This window comes from Megalobrama amblycephala, linkage group LG13 (genome assembly GCF_018812025.1).
Source record: "Megalobrama amblycephala isolate DHTTF-2021 linkage group LG13, ASM1881202v1, whole genome shotgun sequence".
In the NCBI taxonomy this organism is placed as follows: domain Eukaryota; kingdom Metazoa; phylum Chordata; class Actinopteri; order Cypriniformes; family Xenocyprididae; genus Megalobrama; species Megalobrama amblycephala.
The window spans coordinates 35,570,268-35,594,865 of record NC_063056.1 but is presented as its reverse complement, the minus strand read 5'-3'; the positions used below and the strand labels follow the sequence as shown (position 1 = coordinate 35,594,865).

Below are 24,598 nucleotides of genomic sequence, written 5' to 3'. Positions count from 1 at the left end.
ATCGAATCGTATCATAATCATATCACAGAACTTTTTGAGGTATCGGAAAATATCGAATCGCTTTCTATGAGAATCGATATTGTATCGAATCGTGATGAACTGTCCGATTTACACCCCTAATCGGTATCGGTGCATCCCTAATATCAACCTGGTAAGGCTGGTCAAGTTTTCTAGCACTTTGTGACAGGGCAGGCAGGAAGACAATTGACCCTTCGCCGGGAGTTTGATTGACAAGCGATCTAACCAATCAGAACACTGCATCCGCCATTTTGTCCGACAAAGCAGCCAGTAGTTAGAAGATTAACCTCGGTGGAGTTAAACTTGAAAAATTGTGTATATTGACGTCTCTACGTGTTTGAAACAACATTCATTCTCATGTTCATTCATGTTTATTTGACGCTATAAATGGACTAGTACGAAGAGATGATTGGTTTACGAGCCTCTTGAGCTGAGGCGCTACAGCAATCTGTCACGACCATGGTCAAGACATATTAAAGAGCCACAAAACGGTTTTTATTGTTTGAATTTCTTTAATAACTACACAGTTTGAAAGCTGGGACTTTGTTTAATATCATAAGTAACCTGCTTTGTCTTGTCTGTCGACGTGTTGTCAGTATCCTCTTTGCTCTGCGATGTATTTTTCACTGTGTGGCGTGACAGCGCCACGGCTTGTCGGACAAAGCAACAGTAACTAAGGGGGGCGGGTCTTTGCGAAGGGTCAATTGTCCGGCCTCAGCCAGACTGGGAGCCCAGATAGACCAGCACAAACCAGTTAAGACCAACAAAGCTTTTTTTTTTTTTTTTTAGGTATGGTATTATTAATTTAATGACTGAATGCAAGCCAAGGTGTCTGCCCAACCCCCAAGGTAATAGAACTGGTTGCCATGTTTTTTTTTTTATGACCCCAAACTATGCAGACATATGCACCCAAAAGTGTGAGTCAAGTTACAGGGAAGTCACAAAGCCTGTAGAAACAGACTCTCTTGCATTAATTTATAGATGAACTGATCTATAAATGAACATGCATCCCAGAACAATGTGTGTATGATTATAACTGTCTTGTTAAGGGGCTCTTTTACTGCATGTTGCTTTACGCACATTTTATGAGTGAACTATTAGTTTAGATAACCCTTGGTATACCGTGTCTCCTATCAAATTAATGCTCATTTCACAACTTGTATTTTTATTTATGTGACTTCCTCATCAGATGCAGCGTGTGTTTGTTGCATTAATTGGAGTATAAATGGACACAAATCCACACAGCCCAGTAATCATGCTCAGTCGTAAAAGCTCCCACAGGAGGAATTTTGCCGCTCGGAAATCATACCCATCTCATTGGTTAGGTCAACCCTTTAGGGGTGTGACTTCCCGGATCTTAAAAACTAGACGGAATGCTCCAACCTCTCTCTCTTGCTGATCCAACCAAAACTGCATCTGTGGGGGTGCTGCCTGTGGGCCAGCAAGGCCTGTAGGCCTGCCCTCCACTCCAGCCATGTGCTTCACTAGGAGAGAAAAGGACTCTTCCACTAAGATTCAAACTAATCGTGCAAGTTTGTCATCGGTTCTTCATTCAGCGCAGATTTTGGTTGCAACTTCAGCACCATCGGACTGAATTCTCAGGACTTTCTACGGCAACAGTGTATCCAGTATCTCTTCAAAAAGGTTTAGGCCTAATGCAAGTATCGAACGATATAATAAATTGCTGCTAGTTAGTTAAAGTTGTGAACCTCCTTTGTTAACTATGTAATGAATCTGAAGATTCTTTCTGGGATTTTGACTCTTCCCCATAGCTCCTCATGTTTCCCACTTCCAGATTCACTCTATCATTTATCATTTTACCCATGTATGTGTGACTTGTGTGTATACTTTCAGCAACGTGACTTTTTGGTCAATTGCCTTTGTGGTCAATTGCCTTTGTTTATATAATACTCTATATTTCATAATAGGTAAATTAGCAGCTTACCATTATATTTAACAATAGGCTTGTCAACCACATCAAAGATATGAAGTATTGACAATTTAATGAATTACAGAGCTGTGCTATTGTAAATATGTGTTTGTTAGTTTAGTTATGTGTTCATGATTTAGTTAATAAAACTTGTGCACAATACATATTTGGTTCTGACTTACTGTCTGCAATAAATTGCCTCTTAAATGATTTAGATTTTGATACCAGCTCTAAGTGCTGTAAATGCTAAGAAATAATTATTTTTCTATGGCCATGAAAAATACCCTTCTCTTAGAATTAATTAATAATCAATACTGAGTGTTCACAGAATGAAATTGAGTCATTGATTCAAATAATCATAATTAATAATCATAAGTTATGAATAATTATTAATATTTCCCCTTTGAGCTAATTTGCTAAATTAATCATATACATTATATACAGTATACAGTATATATATATATATATATATATATATATATATATATATATATATATATATATATATATATATATATATAAACACACACACACACACACACACACACACACACACACACACACTGCTCAAAAAAAAATAAAGGAACACTTTTTAATCAGAATAGCATAAAGTCAGTTAAACTTGTGGGACATTGATCTGGTCAGTTAAGTAGTTGCAGCTGCTTTGGTGTTAATGAAATTAACAACAGGTGCACTAGATGGGCAACGATGACCCCCAAAACAAGAATGGTTTTACAGGTGGAGGCCACTGACATTTTTTTCCCTACTTATCTTTTCTGACTGTTTTTAACTAGTTCTGCATTTGGCTAGGGTCAGTGTCACTACTGGCAGCATGAGGCGATACCTGGACTCTACAGAGGTTGCACAGGCAGTCCAACTCCTCCAGGATGGCACATCAATACGTGCCATTGCTAGAAGGTTTGCTGTGTCTCCCAGCACAGTGTCAAGAGCATGGAGGAGATTCCAGGAGACAGGCAGTTACTCTAGGAGAGCTGGACAGGGCCATAGAAGGTCCTTAACCCATCAGCAGGAACAGTATCTGCTCCTTTGTGCAAGGAGGAACAGGATGAGCACTGCCAGAGCCCTACAAAATGATCTCCAGCAGGCCAATGGTGTGAATGTCTCTGACCAAACAATCAGAAACAGACTTCATGAGGGTGGCATGAAGGCCAAACATCCTCTAGTAGGTCCTTTGCTCACTGCTCTGCACTGTGGAGCTCGATTGGCATTTGCCATTGAACACAAGAATGGGCCGGTCTGCCACTAGCGCCCTGTGCTTTTCACAGATGAGAGCAGGTTCACCCTGCGCATGTCAGACGTGAAAGGGTGTGGAGAATCCGTGGAGAACGTTATGCTGCCTGTAACATCGTTCAGCATGACCGGTTTGGTGGTGGGTCAGTGATGATCTGGGGAGGCATAGCCATGGAGGAATGCACTGACCTCTACAGGCCAGACAATGGCACCCTGACTGCGATTAGGTATGGGGATGAAATCCTTGGACCCATTGTCAGACCCTACGATGGTGCAGTGGGTCCTGGGTTCCTCCTGGTGCACGGCAATGCCAGGCCTCATGTGGCGAGAGTATGCAGGCAGTTCCTGGAGGATGAAGGAATTGATACCACTGAATGGCCCCCATGCTCGCCTGACCTAAATCCAATAAAACACCTCTGGGACATCATGTTTCGGTCCATCCGATGCTGCCAGGTTGCACCTCAGACTGTCAGAAGCTCTGTGATGCCCTGGTCCAGATCTGGGAGGAAATACCCCAGGACACCATCCGTCATTTCATTAGGAGCATGCCCCGACACTGTCCGGCATGCATACGAGCACATGGGGGCTATACAAACTACTGAGTACCATTTTGAGTTGCTGCAATGAAATTTCAGCAAAATGGACTAGCCTGCTGCATCATTTTTTTCACTTTGATTTTCGGGGTGTCTTTGAATTCAGTCCTCTGTAGTTTGATAACTTTCATTTCCATCAAACGATGTGGCATTCTTTCATTCCTAACACATTACCCAGTCCATATCAGTATAGATATCCAGCATGATATTTTTCCCCATTGAGATCTGACGTGTTTTCAAAGTGTTCCTTTAAATTTTTTTGAGCAGTGTGTATATATATATATATATATATATATATATATATATATATATATATATATATATATATATGAAAGTCATACTAATATATACAATATAAGGCACACTACTTTTCATAGCAGTGTAATTGTAAATTTTACCTGTGTCTGAACATGTCTAAATCATAGTAATGACATGATGTCATCTTCTTGCATTTCTTTCCCCACACACGGCAGGCGGTATCAATTGCGCGACCATACAGCACTGGTGCTGGGAGGAATGCTGTCAGGAATTAAAAGTTCATTGTTAATAAACTTGCACTTAATATAACAGTACCTCAGTGCAAAATATAATCACTGTGACAATCTTTACCATTCACAATTTCATGAGCTAAAACATAAAAGACCATGAGACTCATAACTAAAAAAACTAAAATATTGTCTTAACACACCTCTTCCTGTTAATGATATGATATCTGTTATGATGGTTTCTGAGATATTAGGCTACTCTTTTTTTCTTTTTTTCTTTTAAAAGATATCACTACAGCTTTCACAATACTAGGAAAACTTGTTACATAAACAAAGACAGATAACTCTAAGCTAAACAGGGCAGGTCTGAATATGCCCATAAAAAATGTAGGCCTATGTCAAAACATCATCACTTTTTATTTTATCATTGTAGATAGTGTATGCAGGTCAGATTTAAAGGGTTAGTTCATGCAAAAATGAAATTTCTGTCATTAATTACTCAACCTCATGTTGTTCCACACCCGTAAGACATTTGTTCATCTTCAGAATGTAAATTAAGATATTTTGATGAAATTCGAGATAGAAAGCAACAAAATTACCACATTCAAGGTCCAAAAAAGTAGCAAAAACAATGTTAAAACAGTCAACGTGACTACAGTGGTTCATCCTTAATGTTATGAAGTGACTTTTTGTGCACAAAAACAGAACAAAAATAACTTTATTCAACAAATTCATCTCTCCACTGTCATTCTCCTAAGCTATTGTTCTATTGTTGCCATGTTCTACATCAGAACGCCGGCTAAGTATTGGCCAGCTCCTGTGTCACCATCACTCAAATGCGTTGTGCTGCTCTCGTGAACAGCTTCAGCCATTACTGAGCTGGTGTTCAGACATAAATATGGAATATGCAATGTAAATAGCGTAGGAGAATGACAGGCGAGAGATGAAATTGTTGAATAAAGTTATTTTTGTTTTGCGCAAAAAAGTATCCTCATCACTTCATTATCTTAAGGTTTATTAAGGAACCACTGTAGTCACATTGACTATTTTAACAAAGTTTTTCAACTTTTCTAGACCTTGAATGTAGTTATTTCATTACTTTCTATTGAGGATAAAAAAATCTTGTTAATTTCATCAAAAATATTGTAATTTGTGTTCCAAAGATCTTACGGGTCTGGAACGACATGAGGGTGAGTACTTAATCACAGAAGTTTCATTTTTGTGTGAACTATCCCTTTAAACCTGTATTAACTTCATGAGCACCATGGCTTAACACACGTGTGAACTGCTGCACCAACGCTCTGATTACTACTTGTGGCTTTTGTTCGCTTGAACTCAGCACCTCATATTTTGGCTGTAACATGTATTGTCAAATTATGACATGTCCGTTCTGCATGATTGACTTCTTTTGCTTACCGAGTACTCTAAACAGCATGAACTGAATTCCCAAGGCAAAAGACTTGTCTTCTGGAGTCACAGTCCTGAACAAAAGCCAACAAAACATATTTAGTCAAAACTTCAGTTGGTAACACTTTATTTTAATAGCACACTTTAGACATTCTACTAACTTTGCAACCACAGTACATGTCAAATATCAGTCATTAGATTATTAGTAGACTGTCTACTTAATATCTGCTAACACTTTACTTTGAAGCTCCCCAAAACATATTCTAGTAAATTTGCAAGTACGTCAACTTATTCTACTAACCATAACACTAGAAGAATTACAAAACCCCCCATATGGACTGCAATTTAGCTTTGTAAGTCTAATCATCATCAAGTCCTTCTCTAGTCTCCAAGATGGTATCTGAGAGGACAAGAGAGGATTCTAACAAAAAACATCTGTGTCTAACCTCTAGAGTGGTTATGGAATCCCCAGGGTGTCGGTTGATGGAGTCTCTGAACAAGGCAAATGGCCTTCTTGCAAAAAGACACAGTAATAGGCCCAGATAGGTTAATCTCCTAGACAGGTGGTATGGTATAGTCTGACATGCCTGTGCCCTTTCCTAACAGTCTACTAATACTCTAAAGAGAGTTAGTTGACATGTACTTGCAAATTAATGAATAAGTTGACATGTAGTTACAAAGTTACTTATAGTTAGTAGAATGTCTAAAGTGGACTATTGAAAAAAGTATAACCCATCAGTTTATACATAATTTTACGGCATTTTGCATATGAATATGACATGTCACTTCCATTTCATAAATGTCATCTTTAACATATCCCTTGAGGCTTTTTCCAAAAGTAAGGGTGTTTTAAGAGGCTGTGGTCTGTTATTACGCTGATGGCAGTTCTTCGTGATGTTGACAGGGCCTGCACAGGCAGGTTTTTGACTATGTTTGAATGATACTATAATGTATTACAGCTTAAGGGAATAAATGCATGACAGATGAGCAACATATTTGGCTTTAAAAGACAAAATAAATTAACACATTAGTCATTGCAGAGATTAATAGGTCAAACTTCTTACAGGTTTGCAATTTTGATTTCATGCATAATTCTTGCACTAAAGGAAAGAATGTTCATAAATTGTAGTTAATGAAGTTCATTGCTCTAATATCTTTTTTTAAAGCATCGCTATAGCTTTATAAAAACATTTTTAGTATGCCATAGGTAGCAACTATGCAAGTGTTGCATTACAACAAGCTGCAACCTGCTAAGCGAGTTCACTTTGTCACTCTTCCTTTCAGAAAAAACATGTGTCACAATGTTCGCTGGCATAGATTTTAAAGTAGCAACATTAATCCCATTAATGTTCTTCACATAAATGTATTTTGCATTTGATTTTCTAAATTTAAATGACATGACATGACATGATATTATCACTCGCTACACCTAAAAACACCTGCCTTAAAACCATAATGCAATACTTCACGAAGAGTATGAATATAAAACATATAAACATATATTTAAAAATAAACACTACTGCTATACTCTAACGAGAAAGATTAATAAAAATGTCGGCATGTCAACACTATTTACAAAACATAGAAAATTAGAAAGTCAGACCTGATTCAAATTGTTTTAATTTTAAATATTTGTCCATATATTTTCTGTAACAGACCTATGATATTTCTACAAAAATGACAGATATTCATAATGCCATATAAGCTATTTTCAACCCTTTTTTATAATCATGAAGATTCTCCACTTTTCAAATAAGTAAATATTTCAACATAAAGTGACATTAGATAGTAAATTTCAAAACAGGTCATATTTTACATGCACTGCAGTGAAAAAAAGGGAATACCTGAGGATCATCATAAAAGATGTAGTATGTGAAAGTGAAGCCACAAAGCATGTGATGGAGGACAGGATCATGAAGGGAATAAGGCGATTATTACAACCATTATTACATGGTCCTGGTGACGCAAAGTCTGGAAAATCAGTTGATTCAAAACATCCACAATCTGTGTAGTTCTGTGGGAGATATAAGGAAATTCAATGTCAGACACTGAAAAGTTGATGCCATTGATTTAGCGCTACTGTAACCATTGCTGTTAGTCTCATATTTTATATATATATAAAAAAAAAAAGTTTATATGGATAAACCTGTTCCAAAGTTAGGTAGTAAATTCATAAAGTAATAAACAAGCAACTATGTTTCTGCTGCATTATAAATGAGTAACATAGACTTTAGACAGCTTCTAAGGAAACTCTCAACCTATAAATCCAGCAACAATATCAAAGGAAGTTTGCCGTTTAGACATTTGTCTAAAGCATATATCCATGCCTGGGAGTTAACCATCATACTTATCAGGAGAAAACTTTGTTTGTTTTGAGAGCAATTAAAATGAGAAAGTATGCAGGAAGTGTTTGGGCTTCTTCATTTTATATGGAAAAAATAGGTCATGAAACTCTTTGAATGTAAGAAAAAGCAAACACATATGTAAGATAGACACACACATTTAAAGGGTTAGTTAATGACAGAGTTTTCATTTTTAGTAAACTAACCCTTTAAGTAAGCATTTTACAGATTGGAAATGTACAATAATTTGATCCAAACATGATATTTGTGAAACACAGGTAGATTTTTAAATAATTCTTATTTGCTTTCCAAAAGTGAATTATCTAAATAATCAAATGACCATCCTATTATGATCTTAGACACATAATCCAACATAAATACGGGCCCTTTTTCTGGCTTCTACCATGTGTGGATCTATTTTCCGAGTGGGCGGAGGCTGTTACATGTATAGAGGTTGCTGATCTGTTCTGGAAAGCTGAGACTGAGTTATTTCCCCCATGTGTTATGTTTATATAGTAATGTATCTGGGTCCTCATCACCACAGTCTGCTTTCAACAGCATTGTCGGTATGCACTTAAAACAAGTCTTGATACATTGAGCTATTGGTTGGTTTGGCTTGTGTAAATGTTTAAAGTGTTATAGATCTAAAAGTGTTTTTCTTTTTTCTTTTTCTTTTTGTGGGTGTGTGTGGTATATAGTGGTTTTAATATATACTGTTTTAATTGGGACATTTTGTTTTATGTTTTGTTTTACTTATAATTAAGTAATGCATTATGTTTTATTTCTTTCTTTATAGTAGTGGGCCTTTTTGGGGAAGTTCGTCTGTATTAATAACTATAATGTCCCTAGGTTATATTCACGAGATGGTGGATTTGGCTGTGTCAGTATCTTTTTTTTTTTCATTTATTTCTATGGTCTCGTGTCTTGTCTTTTTGTCTAAAATATATGTATGGCACCAACTTCAGATACATTCACTTCTACATTTTACACATTCTTTTTAAACATTTCAAACCTTTAAATAGCTCCTCTTTATTCTTAACCTTCTTATTCTGGTTGTCATTCACTCTCGTAATGATATATGTGGTCCTGTCAGTGGTGTGTATAATCTTTGTGTTTCAAAGAAGAAGAAAAATCATACAGGTTTGTAATGAAGTGAGGGCAAATGTAAATGATAACAGACTGTTCTTTTTAGGGTGAACTATAATTTTAAACCTCCACTGAGTTCAGGAAGTCATTACTTTTCTTCATCCTTCACATAAACTCCTTCACCTCTTTAAACTATTTCAAGCCAAGTGCTGTTCTTTCAGAGCTCCTACTGTCAGCCCCTGCTTTTGTATCATTAAGAAAGTACCACGCATATCCAGTAATGGAAGTAAAAACAGCTTACCAAAACTTTGTCTGCACTGCGTATTTCTTTCTTACATCCCGCATGACAGGGAGAGCGAAACTCTACTCCGTTTGAGCCACACACAGGATTGAATAATTCTTCAGAACAGGAACATGCATTGCTACACTGTTGAAAGTCATGACTGTGGGAAAAAATAAGCAAAATAAAGCAAAAGATTAATGAATATAACAGGGTCAGCAGGATTATTAAGCATTCAAAGAGCATAAATATCTGCACATGAAGATAAAAAAGACTGCCGCAAATCCATTAAAGAATGTATGAGTGGCCATGCTGATTTCAGTCTGCAGTGGAGAACTTTGTAATGGAAAACAGCTGTCAGTGTTTAGACAGAACAATATGCTGAAGTCATGCTGTTTAAATTGGAATCACAGGGCTTAACCCCATTACATTTTTAATTATTTTTAATCACATTTTGGCAATTGTTAATCAACAATCTTATCTATTTGTTCATATCTGTATGCAAAAAGAAAATAAATAAAGATGGCAGTTTTTGCTGTCACTCCTTTTCAAAGGAAAACAGAATTGCTCAATAGATTTCTCCCTAATTCTTTGCTAGGGTTCTATCACATTTTATTGAATCATCAACTTCTCATAAAATTGTTTCATAAATCTTTACTACTATGTTGATGGCATAGCTCAAAACTCACTTGTGATTTCTCTTTCATAGAAACTGTGTGGTTAGCCAGAATTGATTTATGAGGCATGAGAGCACTGAAAACACACAATATTGAAGGCATGTGAGGACCAAACACAACTCACACATTCATTTCAGAAACTTGTTGTGTGGGGCAGCCAAGGAAGAGAAGTGGAATTGCGAACATAATGCTAACCAAAACGGCTATCGTACACATCAACGCTGAGGACCTGACAGACAGACCAAATCTGCGCAGTATAACCCCTCCAGCCATTATGCCTAACATGGCTGAAGGAATATTTATGCCACCTGTGAAAACATACAAACAAAAAACAGATATATAAAACATTTAATGTATAAAAGATTTTCTTTTAAAATATAAAAATATACTTCTTATGTGGCACGTAAGGTAGTAATATTTGTTAATGTATTTCTCTATTTAATTCTTCAGGGTTGACAGAGTTTGGGTGGGTCCCTGGGTTGAAAAACCTTGGTACAATACATTCCATTATTAATCCAAGTGAACAATAAATAGTGAAACATGCTACTCTCAGACAAAAAGATTCAATCTCGCCTTGCTTATTTCCCAGGACTTTGCCTTTGAATCAGATTTTGTTATAGTGACATATTGTATTGTGTGGGATTAGTAGCAGTAAAAGTTTTGAATTAGTAATTTGTACCTTTGAACAATATGATAGGCTGTCACTGGCCTCAAACAAACAGCACATACTGATATGGTTGTGGTGGAGCAAAAGATTTTCTTTCTGCGTAAACGCCTTTTTTAAAAAAAGGCGTGCTTAGTTTCTTTCAGTAACTTACCTATCATCATATTGGAAAAGGAGGATGTTTTTGCAAACTGCTTCTCTATGAATTTGCCCATAAATGTGGCCAGTCCTGCAACCATGGCAGCAAGATTCACCTGAGCCAACACTACCAACAAATAAATTGGGTTCCGTAGAGTCCTCATGACGATTTTGGGGAAGCCTTAGGACAGATAAGAGACACCAAACTATTTAAAAGAATCTGAAGAACAATTGTACATCATAGCACAAAACGAACATCCATGAAGACAAGAACATTATATTTTGGTAGATTAATAAAACAATATGGATTCATGATATTGATCTTAAAAATTTTAAAAAGTCAGTGGTTCGGAGTTGGTTTTACATTGAAATCTCCTTAAAAACCAAACACTAAAATTACAGTATTAATATCACCAGGAATGTTATCAGACATAATATACAAGTTTCAAAACTTGTATTCATTTAAAGTTTGATTGGACACACAACTTGTTGTGTAACAAAATATATGGAGAGGGTTATCTTTTCCTGAGAACAAATGTGCTAAGTTCACAACTTTTAACAACTGTTACAGGGAAAAAAAAACATTTGAATTATTAATTTGTAGCTAAGACAATACGTAATTATTTGGCTTTTAATCAGACATCTGATTCTGAGTAAGTAGGTCAAAATGCGTAGCATAAAGTTCCTTTGCTTTACTTAGCATGAGCAGCATTACAAATGCAAGAGAGGATATTTTTGAATCTGGCTCTGATTCATTTCTTGCTTTCTTTCCTAATGTAGTGTGACTTAACAAATAGAGTAATCCTATAGTTCTAAAGTAGGTCATAAACCTGCATCCTACTCATTAATTACCCAAAATCCAGTTTGACCAGATGCTGAATACAATGAGATTTTGTGGGTGAGTTCATGGTATCATCTCTGAACTAGCTGCTAAAACAATGCAGGCAGCATGCAAATGAACAACATTATCAGCAGGCAACAATAAGACAATTTATTTTTTATTAAACTCCCCCAGGTTAATGTCTGTCATCGAAACTTGGAAACATTTCTTGTACTTAATTTGAGATTAATAAAATCGCTGATAGGTAAAATGGCAAACACACTTTTTAGGAACTCAGTAAGAGAAACCTCTTCCGTCGTGTCAGTTTCGCACACCATTTTCTCTGTTGATGGCTCAGCAGGTGCCTCTTCAATTTCCTGAGAAAATTGAAAACTAAATTTGTTTTTGAAATACCATATCAATAATATGATCAAGTTCATAGTGCAAAAATCTGTGGTGTAGCCTATGAAGTAGAGAGACACTTGTAAACTGGTTTACAACAGCAAACCATCTTAACCTGTTTGTCCTAAAACTTTTTTATATCAGTTTTTTTTATTTTAATTTTTAATTTTTTAGCATCTGATATTTGAACATACTCATTTACAACATTCAGAAAATAAACATTTAGTGCAAAAATAGAGCACACACTTTGTATTTTATGAGAGGTTAGCATGTTATTTAATCAAGTTAAGCAAGAGGGGCAAGAACAGGCTGAGACAAGCTCCTCTGGGACTCAAGTTTCTTTCCTTGTTTTTACTTTTTTAAAACATATTGTGAAAGACCCGAGAGTGCTTCAGGAACAATGCCAGAATCTTAAATGACAGCAAAAAAAACTCCCACATTCAACTGCTTTATATCAAACTCATCATCACTGATTAGTCAAAATTTACAAATGAATTTCCAGAATCAAAAAGGCCAAAGATGAGCTCTCTGATATACATCACCTCTCTGGACATCTTCCTAGGGAAAAACATATATGGCAAAGAAGTCAGGAGAAGGAGGGTGGCAGCTACCAAGAATCCCAACCACCAAGCTCCAACCCATCTGGGGTCATCGTTTTCCAACTGTGTTTCTCCTGAGAAGTGTAAATAACAGCTCATTCATCATCGATCTCTCACATATGAGAGGCATGAAGCCAAGCTTACTAAAAGCTCCCATCTGTGTTTGATACACCAAGCAACATTGCTAAACATGTTGAATCTTGAGGTCAAACATTCTATTTAAAATCTGTATAGCTTGTCAAAATGCACTCGTCTAAACATGTTAAGTATTTATAAGCATTTATTTAGCATTTATTTATAATGGCATCTCATGCCATTTAAGTGCAGTAAAGTGTGTAAATGTGACTTTACATTTATGAAGGTGTAGACATGGCATATTAAGCCGAGTTCAGACTGCACGATTTTCAAAGTAGTCAAGTCACTGTTCTTTTCACACTGCATGACTATTTTGGCCAGCATTCAGTCGCTGCTGTGTTCACACTGCACGATGGATCGGCGACAGGTTTCACACTGCATGACTTTACAATAGGAAGAATCGCTGACAACTCTGTCTGGCACACAAACTACATTTCACAACCAAACACACGCGAGATGTGACAAGGAAAAAACGCAATATCACGCGTGCAAGACCGGAGTTCTTACGTGAGACTGGGATTATTATTAAAAATGGTAGCCCGCGAGGAGAATTGCAATATGAATTGCCTGTGCGCTGATTTGCAGCAAAAACAAGAAAAAGAAAAGAAGAATATGGAGGAGGAAATGGTTGGGGAGACGCGAGGAACAAGGATTGTGTGTTCTGCAACGAGAGTGGTCTTTAACTCCTCCCCGAACTCCCCGATGCTCTGTATCTTGCTCTCTCATTGGCTCTCGGTCATCGCCGATGTGGTTGTCAGTCAGAACACTTTTCACACAGCAGGATTTTGAATCTCAGACAGGTCCAGATATTTAGCATGCCAAATATCTCACGGGCGTCGGCGACTCGTCGGCGATTCTCTCAGATTGCGTCTTTGCTCATTCACACTGCGTGATTGTCACTCATGTGAACAAGCACCGATTTGCCTGTGTTTTCGGGCATTTGTCGGCGATTTCTCAAAACCCGTCAGCGGGGCTAAAATCGTGTCGCATCTGAACTCGGCTTTAGACTCACCTAAAGACATCTTGTCAATGTCAACAAAGAAACGAAGTACGGCAGATGACATCATGTAGCCAAATGCTGGCCCAATTACGGTAACTGCGAAAAGTATGCCTGTAAAAAAGAAAGACAAAATTTGATTATATCTTGAATGAACCACTGCATTTTGAGAATTAATGATTAATCAAAGCTTAATATTTGATCAAACCTAGGTAGAAAGGTGAACTCCTCTTTTCTGCATAATCATCTATGTAGGAAATCCCAAAAGGTTGTATGGGGACACCGCCAATGCCCAGCAGTAACTGGCCCAGTAGAAATATTGGATACACTCCAGTGCCAGTCTTGTTTTGATTGCATTTCTGATCAGATTCTTCCTCACGGGAAATGTTCTCCAATTGGCAAATACCCGAGTAGTTGTCTTTCTTGTCTGTGCAACAAATACATACAGGTTAAATACAATCAGTTAAGTACAACTAAAAAATGGCTAATTTAAAAGAAAATGCTCACTCACTGCTATTGATGCCTGTGTAGTCATACTTTCCATCAATGAAGTGAGGTAGTGCTATAAGGAACACCCCCATGCTAGCAATCATTGCTCCAATTCCAATACATCTAGGCCGATGTACACGACTCCCAAAGAAACTCACAAACACGATAAGAACCGTGTTCCCCACCTTTGTTTAACAACAACAAAACTTACATTGCATGATCGGATATAGTTAATAGTAGTCTTTGCTGATGCAGTACCATTTCATATTAAAACTTTGTGTCTGAACATACAGATTTAATAATGAAATAATTGCTAATCAGGTGCTAACAGGTGCCAAATACAACCTGAAATGAAGTGATTTGCCTTCAGGCCGTTCATGATATTGTGTTAGCACCATTCAAAGTTAGCATTTTATTCTTGCCTCATTAAAGGCTGCAAGTAGTCCCATCATCTGACTAGAAAATCCATATCGTCTCTCAATAGTGGTTATGGACCCCTTCAGATAACCAGACACCAAGAGCTGAGAAAGCTGTAGCATCCCATGACACAGTACAAAAAACTGAAACACACAAAAAAGTGATAAATTTATAAACCTTTTAGTAAACATTCTGTAAATATGCATATATATATATATATATATATATATATATATATATATATATATATATATATATATATATATTTCGGAGTCAGTGGGCAAAGAATCAGTGCAGTTTCCTTTTGAAAGGGAACTCAACTCTGCGTTTGCTTCACGCTAAGGGGAAAGTCCACGTGCTGGGCCCCATTAATGCATGGGCTTACCTGGGCTTAAGCCCAGGGCCCCGGTGATGACTGTCCCTTTAACATCGCTTTGCTTTGAATACATGTGCGGTCCTGCGCGTGAGGTGCATCAAGACGCGCCGCGTCTAGCAGCAAGCAACTCACAGTATCAGTATCTGGACAACGCAGACAGACCCAGTGGTGCTGCCTGTGTGCGTACACTCATAGGGCTCATTCACACAGAATGTGTTTTTGCTTTGAGAAATGCGAGACGCGGGCAGTGGAATGGGGGAAACCGCAAGGTCTCGAAACGCTTTTTAAAACTTTTTTTGACTGATTTTAACTTAGCTGAACTGATTCATGGCTTTAGAGCGCCATGTCATGCGCGAGATGCTGCAAGACATGAGTGCAACGGTCCTGCACGTCCTTCTAGAGCATGTTTACATAGAAAAACATAACATTGGAATAGAAAAGCGCATTCTGTGTGAACAGCCCCAAAGAAAACAATGTGTCCGAATTTTAAAGACGTGGTGCGGCACTACGCTTCTTGACCGATGTGCTAGCCTTCACTCACTGAACCCTGCAGTTGTCAGTAGTCCAATAAAAATACAAATCATAAAAAATACAGTTTATGAAAATGTTCAATGTGATACTGTACTTAAAATGTTGAAATGCTTGAAATTATCAATGAACAATACTTTTATTAACCTTACAGATGGAATCTTATTATAAATTGTTACCATTTCATATAAATCCAAACAGTCATGCTTAAAGATGACCATCTTTAAATATCTACACAAAGGCCATAGCATTGACACATATTGTATGTATACATTATTTGCTTCCATTTAACACTTTATTTGCTTCAATTTTAGAACACTGATTATTATTTAAATAAGATTTGTATTGTAATACAGTGATGATAAAAGAGAACTGAAATCGAATGCATTTATGATTTTTTTTTATATATGTCTGCTGCATGACGATACAGTTTGCTTTCTCATGACACTAGTTTTAATTATGCAACTTTGCTGCAAAACGAATCGATAAAAGCGACCAGCTTGATATAAACTAGTGCATTTGGGTCGAACTTGCATGTGTTTTTGTCACATTGTTTTAAAGATCAAAGTGCAGGATAAAAAAGTAATTTTTGCCTTACAGAATGAATTGATTCTGAACTGCCGAAATGAGTCTTCAGCAATTCTAGTCTCACTTTCTGTTACAAACCTACATAACAATGTAAAAATTTGCATAATGGCAGCCGGTTGCTCACGAACAACATCTATTTTGACCCGCCTTCGAACACTGAGACTGGAAGACCGAGCTTCAAAAAGCTGAGACTGGAAGAGTTTGGTTTGTGTTGTTGACATGTTCACATGACATATTAGCAAATCCACTTTGCATGCACTTCCAAAAGACAAGTACTCGCGCTGGAATTGATACGGTAAAACTGAGGCCTTTGTTACTGTTCGAATCTGCATCTCGTTTCAGAGGCTGCGTCCTCCGGAGCTCGCATTTGAAGGCTGCATACATCATTAAGGATGTCTTATTTAAGAAAAGTAACCATAATAAAATTGATGGTTATTCTTCATGAGGTGCAAAATGCTGTATTTTCTTTCTTACTTTGCAATCCAACAGTTGTTTTTCTTAAATGAGCCAGCCTCAATGATGAATACAGCCTTCAAATGTGACCTGCGGAGGATGCAGCCTTCGAAATGAGTAGCCTGTACAAATAGTTCAGACTATGTGAAGTTTTTGTGTTTATACGTTCAAATGAGCTGTTTGCCACTTGTTTCTGAAATTGTAGGCCCTTCAAGGCCTCCTTTTTAGAGGATATGTTGGCATAATGCTTGTATAAAACCACTGCTGCCATGAGCCATGCACCACCTCTTCGAGTAGGCCTTAGCAGGCCTCTCGTGAAGTATGTTGGCATTATTTGCATTAAAAATAATTTGCATGGCCTGACGGTTGGTATGGTTATGGTCACCACTGGCTGATGCCACATGTCTGCTAAGGGTAGGCTCTACGGGCCTCACATGTAGCATGTTGGAGTTCAGCTGTGTACTCCTTCAGTAGAATTGAAGTTATTACAACTTACAACTTTTGTGTATTCCTAGAACCCTTACGGCCACTAGACTAACACTAGTGTCTTAGAGGTTTTTTCACGCTAATATGCCTTTATGGACATATTAGCGTTTGTGGTAGTATAATTCTTTTACTGTGAATTATCAGTCTTCCTGACTAAGCACTTCTGGTTGGCCAGGGCCCCAGGTGATGATTTAACCTCCTACAGGGTGGTTAATCATCCCTGTTGGTGCCTCAAACACTGTCACGAGCTGATGCTATGTTTCTGCCGAGCTCATAGGCCGCTTAGGCCTTCGTTAGCAGTAGATGGCGTATGTTATACTCCTCCTGTGTAAAGAGGTAAAAGGTTCTTTTACTAAGTACACTGCTCGTTGGATTGTATTAGGTAGATGTTCCTATGGAAAGTACTGTGTGTCTTAATACATATTCCTCGGGTATGAGGGAATATAATTTTCATATGTGAATCATGTAATCCAGAAGAATTCTATTTAGGTAGGCCCCCTTTATGGCCTCCATTATTGTTTGTCCACAGTATGGTCTACCCGTTAGGTTGAACTTTGTGCTTCCCTGCTGGGTTGTCTGTGTAATAGTACTTAGTTCCCTAAGCTGTTCATGGGTTGTAGGCCTTCAGCGGCCTCCTCCTGAGGTTCAGCCCTAGGCTGGTTTGTGCTTCCCTGTATGAGGTATTTTAGCGCACAGCCTCCTCAGTGCAAATAATCAAGCGCTCAGTAGATCCTAGGATGAGTGGAAGCATACTCCCCTCAATGCGAGGGTTCACGAGTTCACACTTACAAATAAGTCAGGTAAATAAATTGGTAAACGTATTTGGCGTGTTGTCCGGGGAGAGGGCTCCGAGCTCGGTAATCGGCCCGAACACAGAGTACCCCCCCCCCCCCTTTTAGATTATATGAAGTAACCCAGAGAGTGTGAGAAGACGGGGTGGTGGAGGGATTCTGGAAACTGTCGAGGATGCTTGGGTGAGTTTTGACTGTGATTATATACAGGCCAGAACTCATGCCGATTGGTTGATTCGTTGATTACAGATTGTTGACAGCTGGTTGAGATGACGTAATCATTAAGATGACGTAATGATTGGGTAGCTTATTTGACTTGTTCCTCCTGAGCTACGTTAATAAAACATAATTTTATAGCACTCAGCTGAGTTCTGCTCTCCAGGATGTTGGTCTCTATGTGGCCACTAGAAACTGAAGCACTGTATGTTCAAGATTGTTAGGCCCTCTGGGCCACCTTTTTTTCAACAAAAAAAGCATCTTAACAAGGTAATTAACAGGATACAGGTAAATGACTAATCAAACAATGTGGAAAACTAGGTCAAATTAAGAAACACAAAACAGCGGACATGTAACAGTAGTAATGAGATAAACTTAAAACAAGAACAATATAAGGATGTGCAGTGAATATAAGGAAATTAATATTGTCCTGGCCAAATCTAAGGAGACTAATAAAGTCAGGAAACTTAACTTAGTTACACCTCTAATAAAATAGTGCATTGTTAAAAGAAGCTTCCATCACTGCTTAGATAGGTTTGAAGAAATTCTTACGGTGTTTACACTTTTTTTAAAACACTTCCAAAAAAATAAAAATAAAAAAAAAACACTACCGAACCTGTAGACTGGCAAATCATGTCACAGTGCAGGCAGATGCCCAGTGTCATGTTACATGTATATATTGTGACCAGTATTGGGGGCTACATGTAGCGTGAGTTACGTAATCATATAGTAACTAGTAAAGTACCACATTACTTTAAAATGTACAAACAAAATATCTGAGTTACTTTCTCAAATAAGTAACACAAGTTACTTTGATTTCCCATTAAATAAAACAAATATACTTTATGTATTTAATCTCACTTTATTAACCAATGTATTTACAGCTAACCTTCGATGATCCAATTCAACCATACTAAGCAAAAATGACTTTAAATAAACATCATGTTTCTTTTTTTTTTATTGCTGAAGTAAGAGGCTGCATCCGAAATCACATACTTCCCTACTATATAGTAGGTGAAAAACAGTATTTGAGATAAGTAGTATGTCAGAATTCTCAGTACTCATAAAAGCATAGGGAAAAAGTACCAAGATGACGTACTACTTCAGCCGAGATTCTGAAATGTGCATACGATGGACACTTTACTATCCCATGAGACCAAAGGAGAGGATTTGTGAATGGCAGTGAAGCGATGGAACTGACGCTAAAAGGTCATGTGCAATGACAGCATGGTGAATGTAATACGTTCAGATTACATTCATACTACACACATACATATTATATATAGAAGGTACTTTTTTAGCGGTCGTGGAGTACTTATTCAAAATAAGTACCTTCTCTATGAGAATATGCGATTTTGGACAGTCAGACAGTGCGTTCCAAACGTGATATATCGCCCTCCGAAGGGCACTTTGGAGTGAAAATAATCATGCACGCCATGTTGAAGGGTCGTTCCAAACCGAAGTGCTCAAAACTGGCCACTTCAAAGGGCCCTTCAGAATGAAGGATTTCGAAGAGTACAACTGATGGACACTTCGGGCCCCCATGATCCTTTGCACAGGGAAGTTGTTTGACGTCACAGAATGGGTACATGAGGCTCAGAGTTCGATTTTAACTATAAAGGTATGTATAGTATTTTTCTATACTACTGTATTATTTATACAAGTTAGATTTGGTGCATCATTATGGTCAAAATGACATTGTACTTCAACAAAAATACTTTACAGCTCCCTTTATCAGTCCATTCAAATGTTTAAAATACATAGATACAATATAGCCTACATGCGATAAACCTAAAATAAATAAATAAATAAACTAACGTTAAACAAAAGGCGCAGCTTGCACAATCTACAACTCTTTGATTGTCTCGTTAAGATGACGCAGAAGTGCGTTCCAAAAGAAGAGTTTTTTTGACCACTACACCCTTCATCCCTTCGAATCTCTCACTCCGGAGGGTAAACCCTTTGAAGGGATTAGGGCATAGGGATGAGCCCTTCCGAATGGAACGCAGGGAGAGTATTAACCTTTCTTCTCCTGCGTCCTATCCTTTTGTAATTCTGAAAGGTTTGTTTGAGCTGCGCCCTCTACTGTACAGGAGTGATTTTCAACCTGAGGCTTATTCATCTCACTTTTGGTGGGAAAGGACCTTTACATTTGCTAAAAATATAACTTTTTTTTTTTTGTTGTTATTAAAAACAAACTAGCAAGCCTAGCCCAAATGAGAAAAAGTAATGCAAAAGTAAAGTATCACATTATTTTCCATCAAAAGTAACTAAGTAATTAAAGTAACTAAATCAAATTTGCTGCACTGACAAACAGAAAGGTGCTTGGTTTGACAGTGACTTCTGTAAGAGCTGTACTTCATACATAGGTAAACTATTAATGATAAACATTAGACAACAGACATTTGCAGGGCAAATTTCTCTAAAATTATGCTAATGTGACCAGACTTTTAGAGTGTGCTGTTTTCTTCATGGATAAAATATCAAATGTTAAATAGGGGTAAGATGTATCAAAAGATGTGTCAGTGGGTAGGCTAAGCTGTAGCAAATCCTCTAAATACAGCTTTTTTATATATATTAAATAATTTTTGCTTAGTTAATGTTAGCTTTTCCAAAGGTCACATTTGTATATAATTAGGGATATTTATATGTTTGGCATGGTAAAGGATATGTTTGGAACAAATCTGCGATGCTGCTGCTGCTGAGCAAGTATGGGATTTGCTACTGTCAATATATATTAGGGCTGGGCGATATGGCAAAAAAATAAAATCTCGATTTTTCAGAACGACTGACCGATTCACGATTTCGTTTTTTTTTTTTTAACTGTTTAACTAGTCACCTTGAAAACTTAACTACAATCTGATTTAAGTAACATTCTCTTTATTAACAATCTGGTTAAAAAAAGTTCCATTCCAAGTGCACCACACATGAAGTGATCAACATGGTGTAAATGTAAATCAATTTGCTAAATATCTTTGCAGAAATATGCCTGAAATATGAAGACAAATGTTGTACAAACTTATCTTAAATACATCCGAAGGGCAGTACTAAATGAAAAACAATGATATTTAAACAAAATAAGAAAAACTGTGACATCTTCATCCTGTTCAAAAGTTCCCCCCCCCCCGACTCTTAATGCATCGTGTTTCCTTCTGGAACATCAGTGAATGTTTGAACATCTTTTAATAAAGTTTGAGTCCCTCAATTGTCCTCAGTGTGAAAAGACGGATCTCAAAATCTGCAGGACCTGAAGGATTTTTCTGAAGAACAGAGTTCAGTTTAACTGCTCAGAACAAACAAGGGATAACCATCACAAAAAAACAAAACAAAAAAACAGTCGTAGATCATCCAGGTAACCACACACAGTATTAAGAACCAATGGTTCACATACTTATGAATGGGGTTATTTTAATAAATTCAGCTATTTGTTTTTTCTTGTGAACTAAATGTAAACATCTTTTATGTAAAATATCTTACTCAGGACAGTACTAAATAAAAAATTACATGCATTTTGTATGATCCCTCTTATTTTATTAAAATTATTCACATTTTCACAGATTCTGCAAGTGGTTCACATACTTTTTCTTGCAACTGTGAGTATATGTATATATATGTGTGTGAACAAGTAAGACATGCTGCTGCTGTACAATATAGCATTTCTGAAAGCTTGCTGCACTGATATAGCAAATGCTGACCAATTATTTGAAGGTTGAGCAGCAAGCTCATTGGCTACTGATATCAGCAGTCCCCTATAGAGAATGATGTGATTGCAAGCAGATTGAGTGAAGGACCTTTCAGCCTGCGCCCTCTAGAATTTCATGACAGAACTTTGTTTTTGGAACCTTACCTTGATATTGTTAAAGAGACCTATTGATCTGCGAGGTCTCGCTGTCTGTGGGTTTCCTTCAATAGCTGTCATTTTGTGTAATCACAAGTTGCAACACATTCTGGAGAAATAAAATCAAAACTATTAAAGGTATCTTGCCTTTCCACAGCAAAACAAATATGGATTTCTTTACAACTTGCTTTTTTAGCTTTCATTTTAATCTAGAAATGTGGAAAGTTGCACTCTGCTGAAAGTTACAATCAGTTAGTTGTTTCCTGCAAGCTATTTAAAATGAGCAGAAAATGCTTGTGTTCTTAAGCTAACTTGATTACATGTAGTTGTTTTTTATGATGACGTGTTTCAGGTGCTCTGCTGTTCGCATGAAAGCAGCTGTTTATTTCTTAGGAACTTGGAAAGCAGAACTTTTCATTATGTCACTATTGCGTAAGACTTACTATAAAGGGGTCTTTGTAGTGCTTTGTTCTGGTTTTGTTTCAGCACTTTCAATTAATTGAATTCAACTCCAGAATAGAAGTATTGGGGAGAATGTGTCCAATATCATCTGTACATGTTCTATTACATACAAATTATTGAGTACACTCAGGATAAGAAAATATGAACTGAGACTAAATTTGACTTCTTTTTTTTTAAAGAATACATTAGTTTCTACTTTAAGTATAAAACAAATATCTATAGGAATATATATTTCATTTACATTCTCAACAACATCCTTATCCTTCATTGTCCAAATCTTGATTAGTCTAACCATGAGTCTTTTCTGTCCTAGATTTATGTCACAATTATGACATATTAGCATGCCCAAGCTATCTGGGCATCTTGAGTTCATGAATTAACAAAAGTGTACTTACAGCTTGCTGAGACTGAAGAGTTGGAGAAAGTCACATTAGGTACACACTTTCACTTTAGGAAGTTAAGTATCTGCGGTGGGCGGGCTTTTAGGATTGTGCAATCAAAGTATTTGGCTGTGATTTCATCTGGGGTTGCAAAAAAAGAAATTGAAAGAAAGAAAGAAAGAAAGAAACAAAGAAAAACAAACAAAAAGTTTTTGTCAGTGATTAATGTTACCTCTGAAGGCAAGGCAAACATCTCAAGCTGACTGATCACTGTCAATAGTTAACCGACCACATGCCGTGCTTTTCTTGTCCTGCTTTTCCTAACATAACCAGCAGATGGAGACAAAGTACAGTTTTAAAACCACAACTCTAATTTACAAAATCACCACATTAAAAGACACGAAATAAATAAATAAATAAATATCATTCAATTTGTTCGATTTTAGGTCATATTTAGGCCTAGATTTTATTCTGATGTTGCTAGAAATTCTGGAAACAGTCAATATATGAAAAAAAAAAAAAAAAAAAATGTGTATCAGATCATCTGATTTTATTGCTCACTCAATTTTGTTTCTAAAAATATGAAAGGCAAGACTGGTCATTCAAATGGCATGATTACAGCAAAGCCTTTCAAGAGTTCAAGAGAGAAATTACTTATATAGATCTATGCAGCACATAAATATATATTTTTTAATTCAATTGATATTGCCATACATTTTTCTAGCTATCTAGAACTAGGCCTACGTTATTTTACCATAGCTGATAATTCTGCACTTGCTGTACATCGACATAAAACTGTAAAAAATTGTAGACTTTTCAATGTTGTATTTATATTTTAATGCAGTTATCATGCCTAATTGCCTGATTTGCCAATAAACTAGTTTTATTAATGGCAACAAAGACGAAGCTATTGGGAACGTTTGAATTAGAAACTGTAATTAGACACGCACACGCAAACATTTTTCCAGCACTTCAAAAGTTATTTTTAATGTGATGACTACAAACATTATTCGTTCATGAGATTTCTTCTGAGATTGTAACCATTTGTAAAATCGAACGTTTCAAGATGTAGGAAATTCAACATTTGATAGAAAACACTTTTATGTAAAAATAAAAGACAATTACCACTATAACCAGCAGGTGGCGGCAGAGTAGCATTTATTTGCGCATAGCCATTTCCTATAATAGTGTTTCGCTTTTGAATAAATATTAAACATTATAAAGGCATTAAGTTTAAAAATAAATTTTTGTCAAGGTGAAATATGAAGTACTCACAAAATCTCAAGAAAAACAATAACTTTTCTTCTGAATGAATTAAACAGAAAGTGAGCACCATGCCTTCCCTTTGTAAGAAGCAAACTTATTGCTTAAGTTCTAAAGAACGCTCCGTGCATTAATGGCGCACTTCATGTGGACTTTCGGTCTCGTGGACTTAAATTGCGCATGCTCGCCGAGTCTACGAGTCCGTAGGCCGTCCCATTCAGCATCTGCTGAACGCTCTGAAGTGTGCTCAGCAACGCCCCCTTTGTACCCTTGAAGCGGTCTTCCGCGAAGCCCGCATAGATGCAGGCTCCGCACTTTAACTACCCAGAAATCCTTGCGAAATGCCAATGAGACAACGAATGGGAGGAGATTTCGCTCAAGAGCAATTGATGACATGGCTGAGAAGAAAATATTTAAGTGTAGGTATCATTACGGTTTTTATGACCTAGGTGTACATTTTACCAGTTGTTACCTACAGTTTATACAA

At 37.0% G+C, this 24,598-nt stretch overlaps 1 protein-coding gene across 2 annotated transcripts in view; it reads right to left on the bottom strand.

Annotated features, from left to right (window-relative positions):
- slco2b1 (solute carrier organic anion transporter family, member 2B1) overlaps window positions 1-24,266 on the bottom strand; it is a 28,420-nt gene extending 4,154 nt beyond the window's left edge. Inside the window, exons 1-16 of one of the 2 annotated variants that reach the window (XM_048152748.1) lie at window positions 24,124-24,255; window positions 23,081-23,168; window positions 22,864-22,989; window positions 22,016-22,115; window positions 14,736-14,873; window positions 14,336-14,498; window positions 14,033-14,251; window positions 13,840-13,938; window positions 12,636-12,766; window positions 11,975-12,068; window positions 10,888-11,052; window positions 10,194-10,377; window positions 9,414-9,555; window positions 7,529-7,698; window positions 5,694-5,758; window positions 4,191-4,311 (exon numbers count right to left, since the gene is read on the bottom strand). In XM_048152748.1, coding sequence (XP_048008705.1) covers window positions 4,191-4,311; window positions 5,694-5,758; window positions 7,529-7,698; window positions 9,414-9,555; window positions 10,194-10,377; window positions 10,888-11,052; window positions 11,975-12,068; window positions 12,636-12,766; window positions 13,840-13,938; window positions 14,033-14,251; window positions 14,336-14,498; window positions 14,736-14,873; window positions 22,016-22,087 — 1,763 coding nt within the window. In that variant the 5' untranslated portion in view covers window positions 22,088-22,115; window positions 22,864-22,989; window positions 23,081-23,168; window positions 24,124-24,255. Of the gene's footprint in view, window positions 1-4,190; window positions 4,312-5,693; window positions 5,759-7,528; window positions 7,699-9,413; window positions 9,556-10,193; window positions 10,378-10,887; window positions 11,053-11,974; window positions 12,069-12,635; window positions 12,767-13,839; window positions 13,939-14,032; window positions 14,252-14,335; window positions 14,499-14,735; window positions 14,874-22,015; window positions 22,116-22,863; window positions 22,990-23,080; window positions 23,169-24,123 lie in introns of both variants that reach the window. The other variant, XM_048152747.1, reaches the window with a different exon arrangement.
- Window positions 24,267-24,598: the final 332 nt, after the last annotated feature.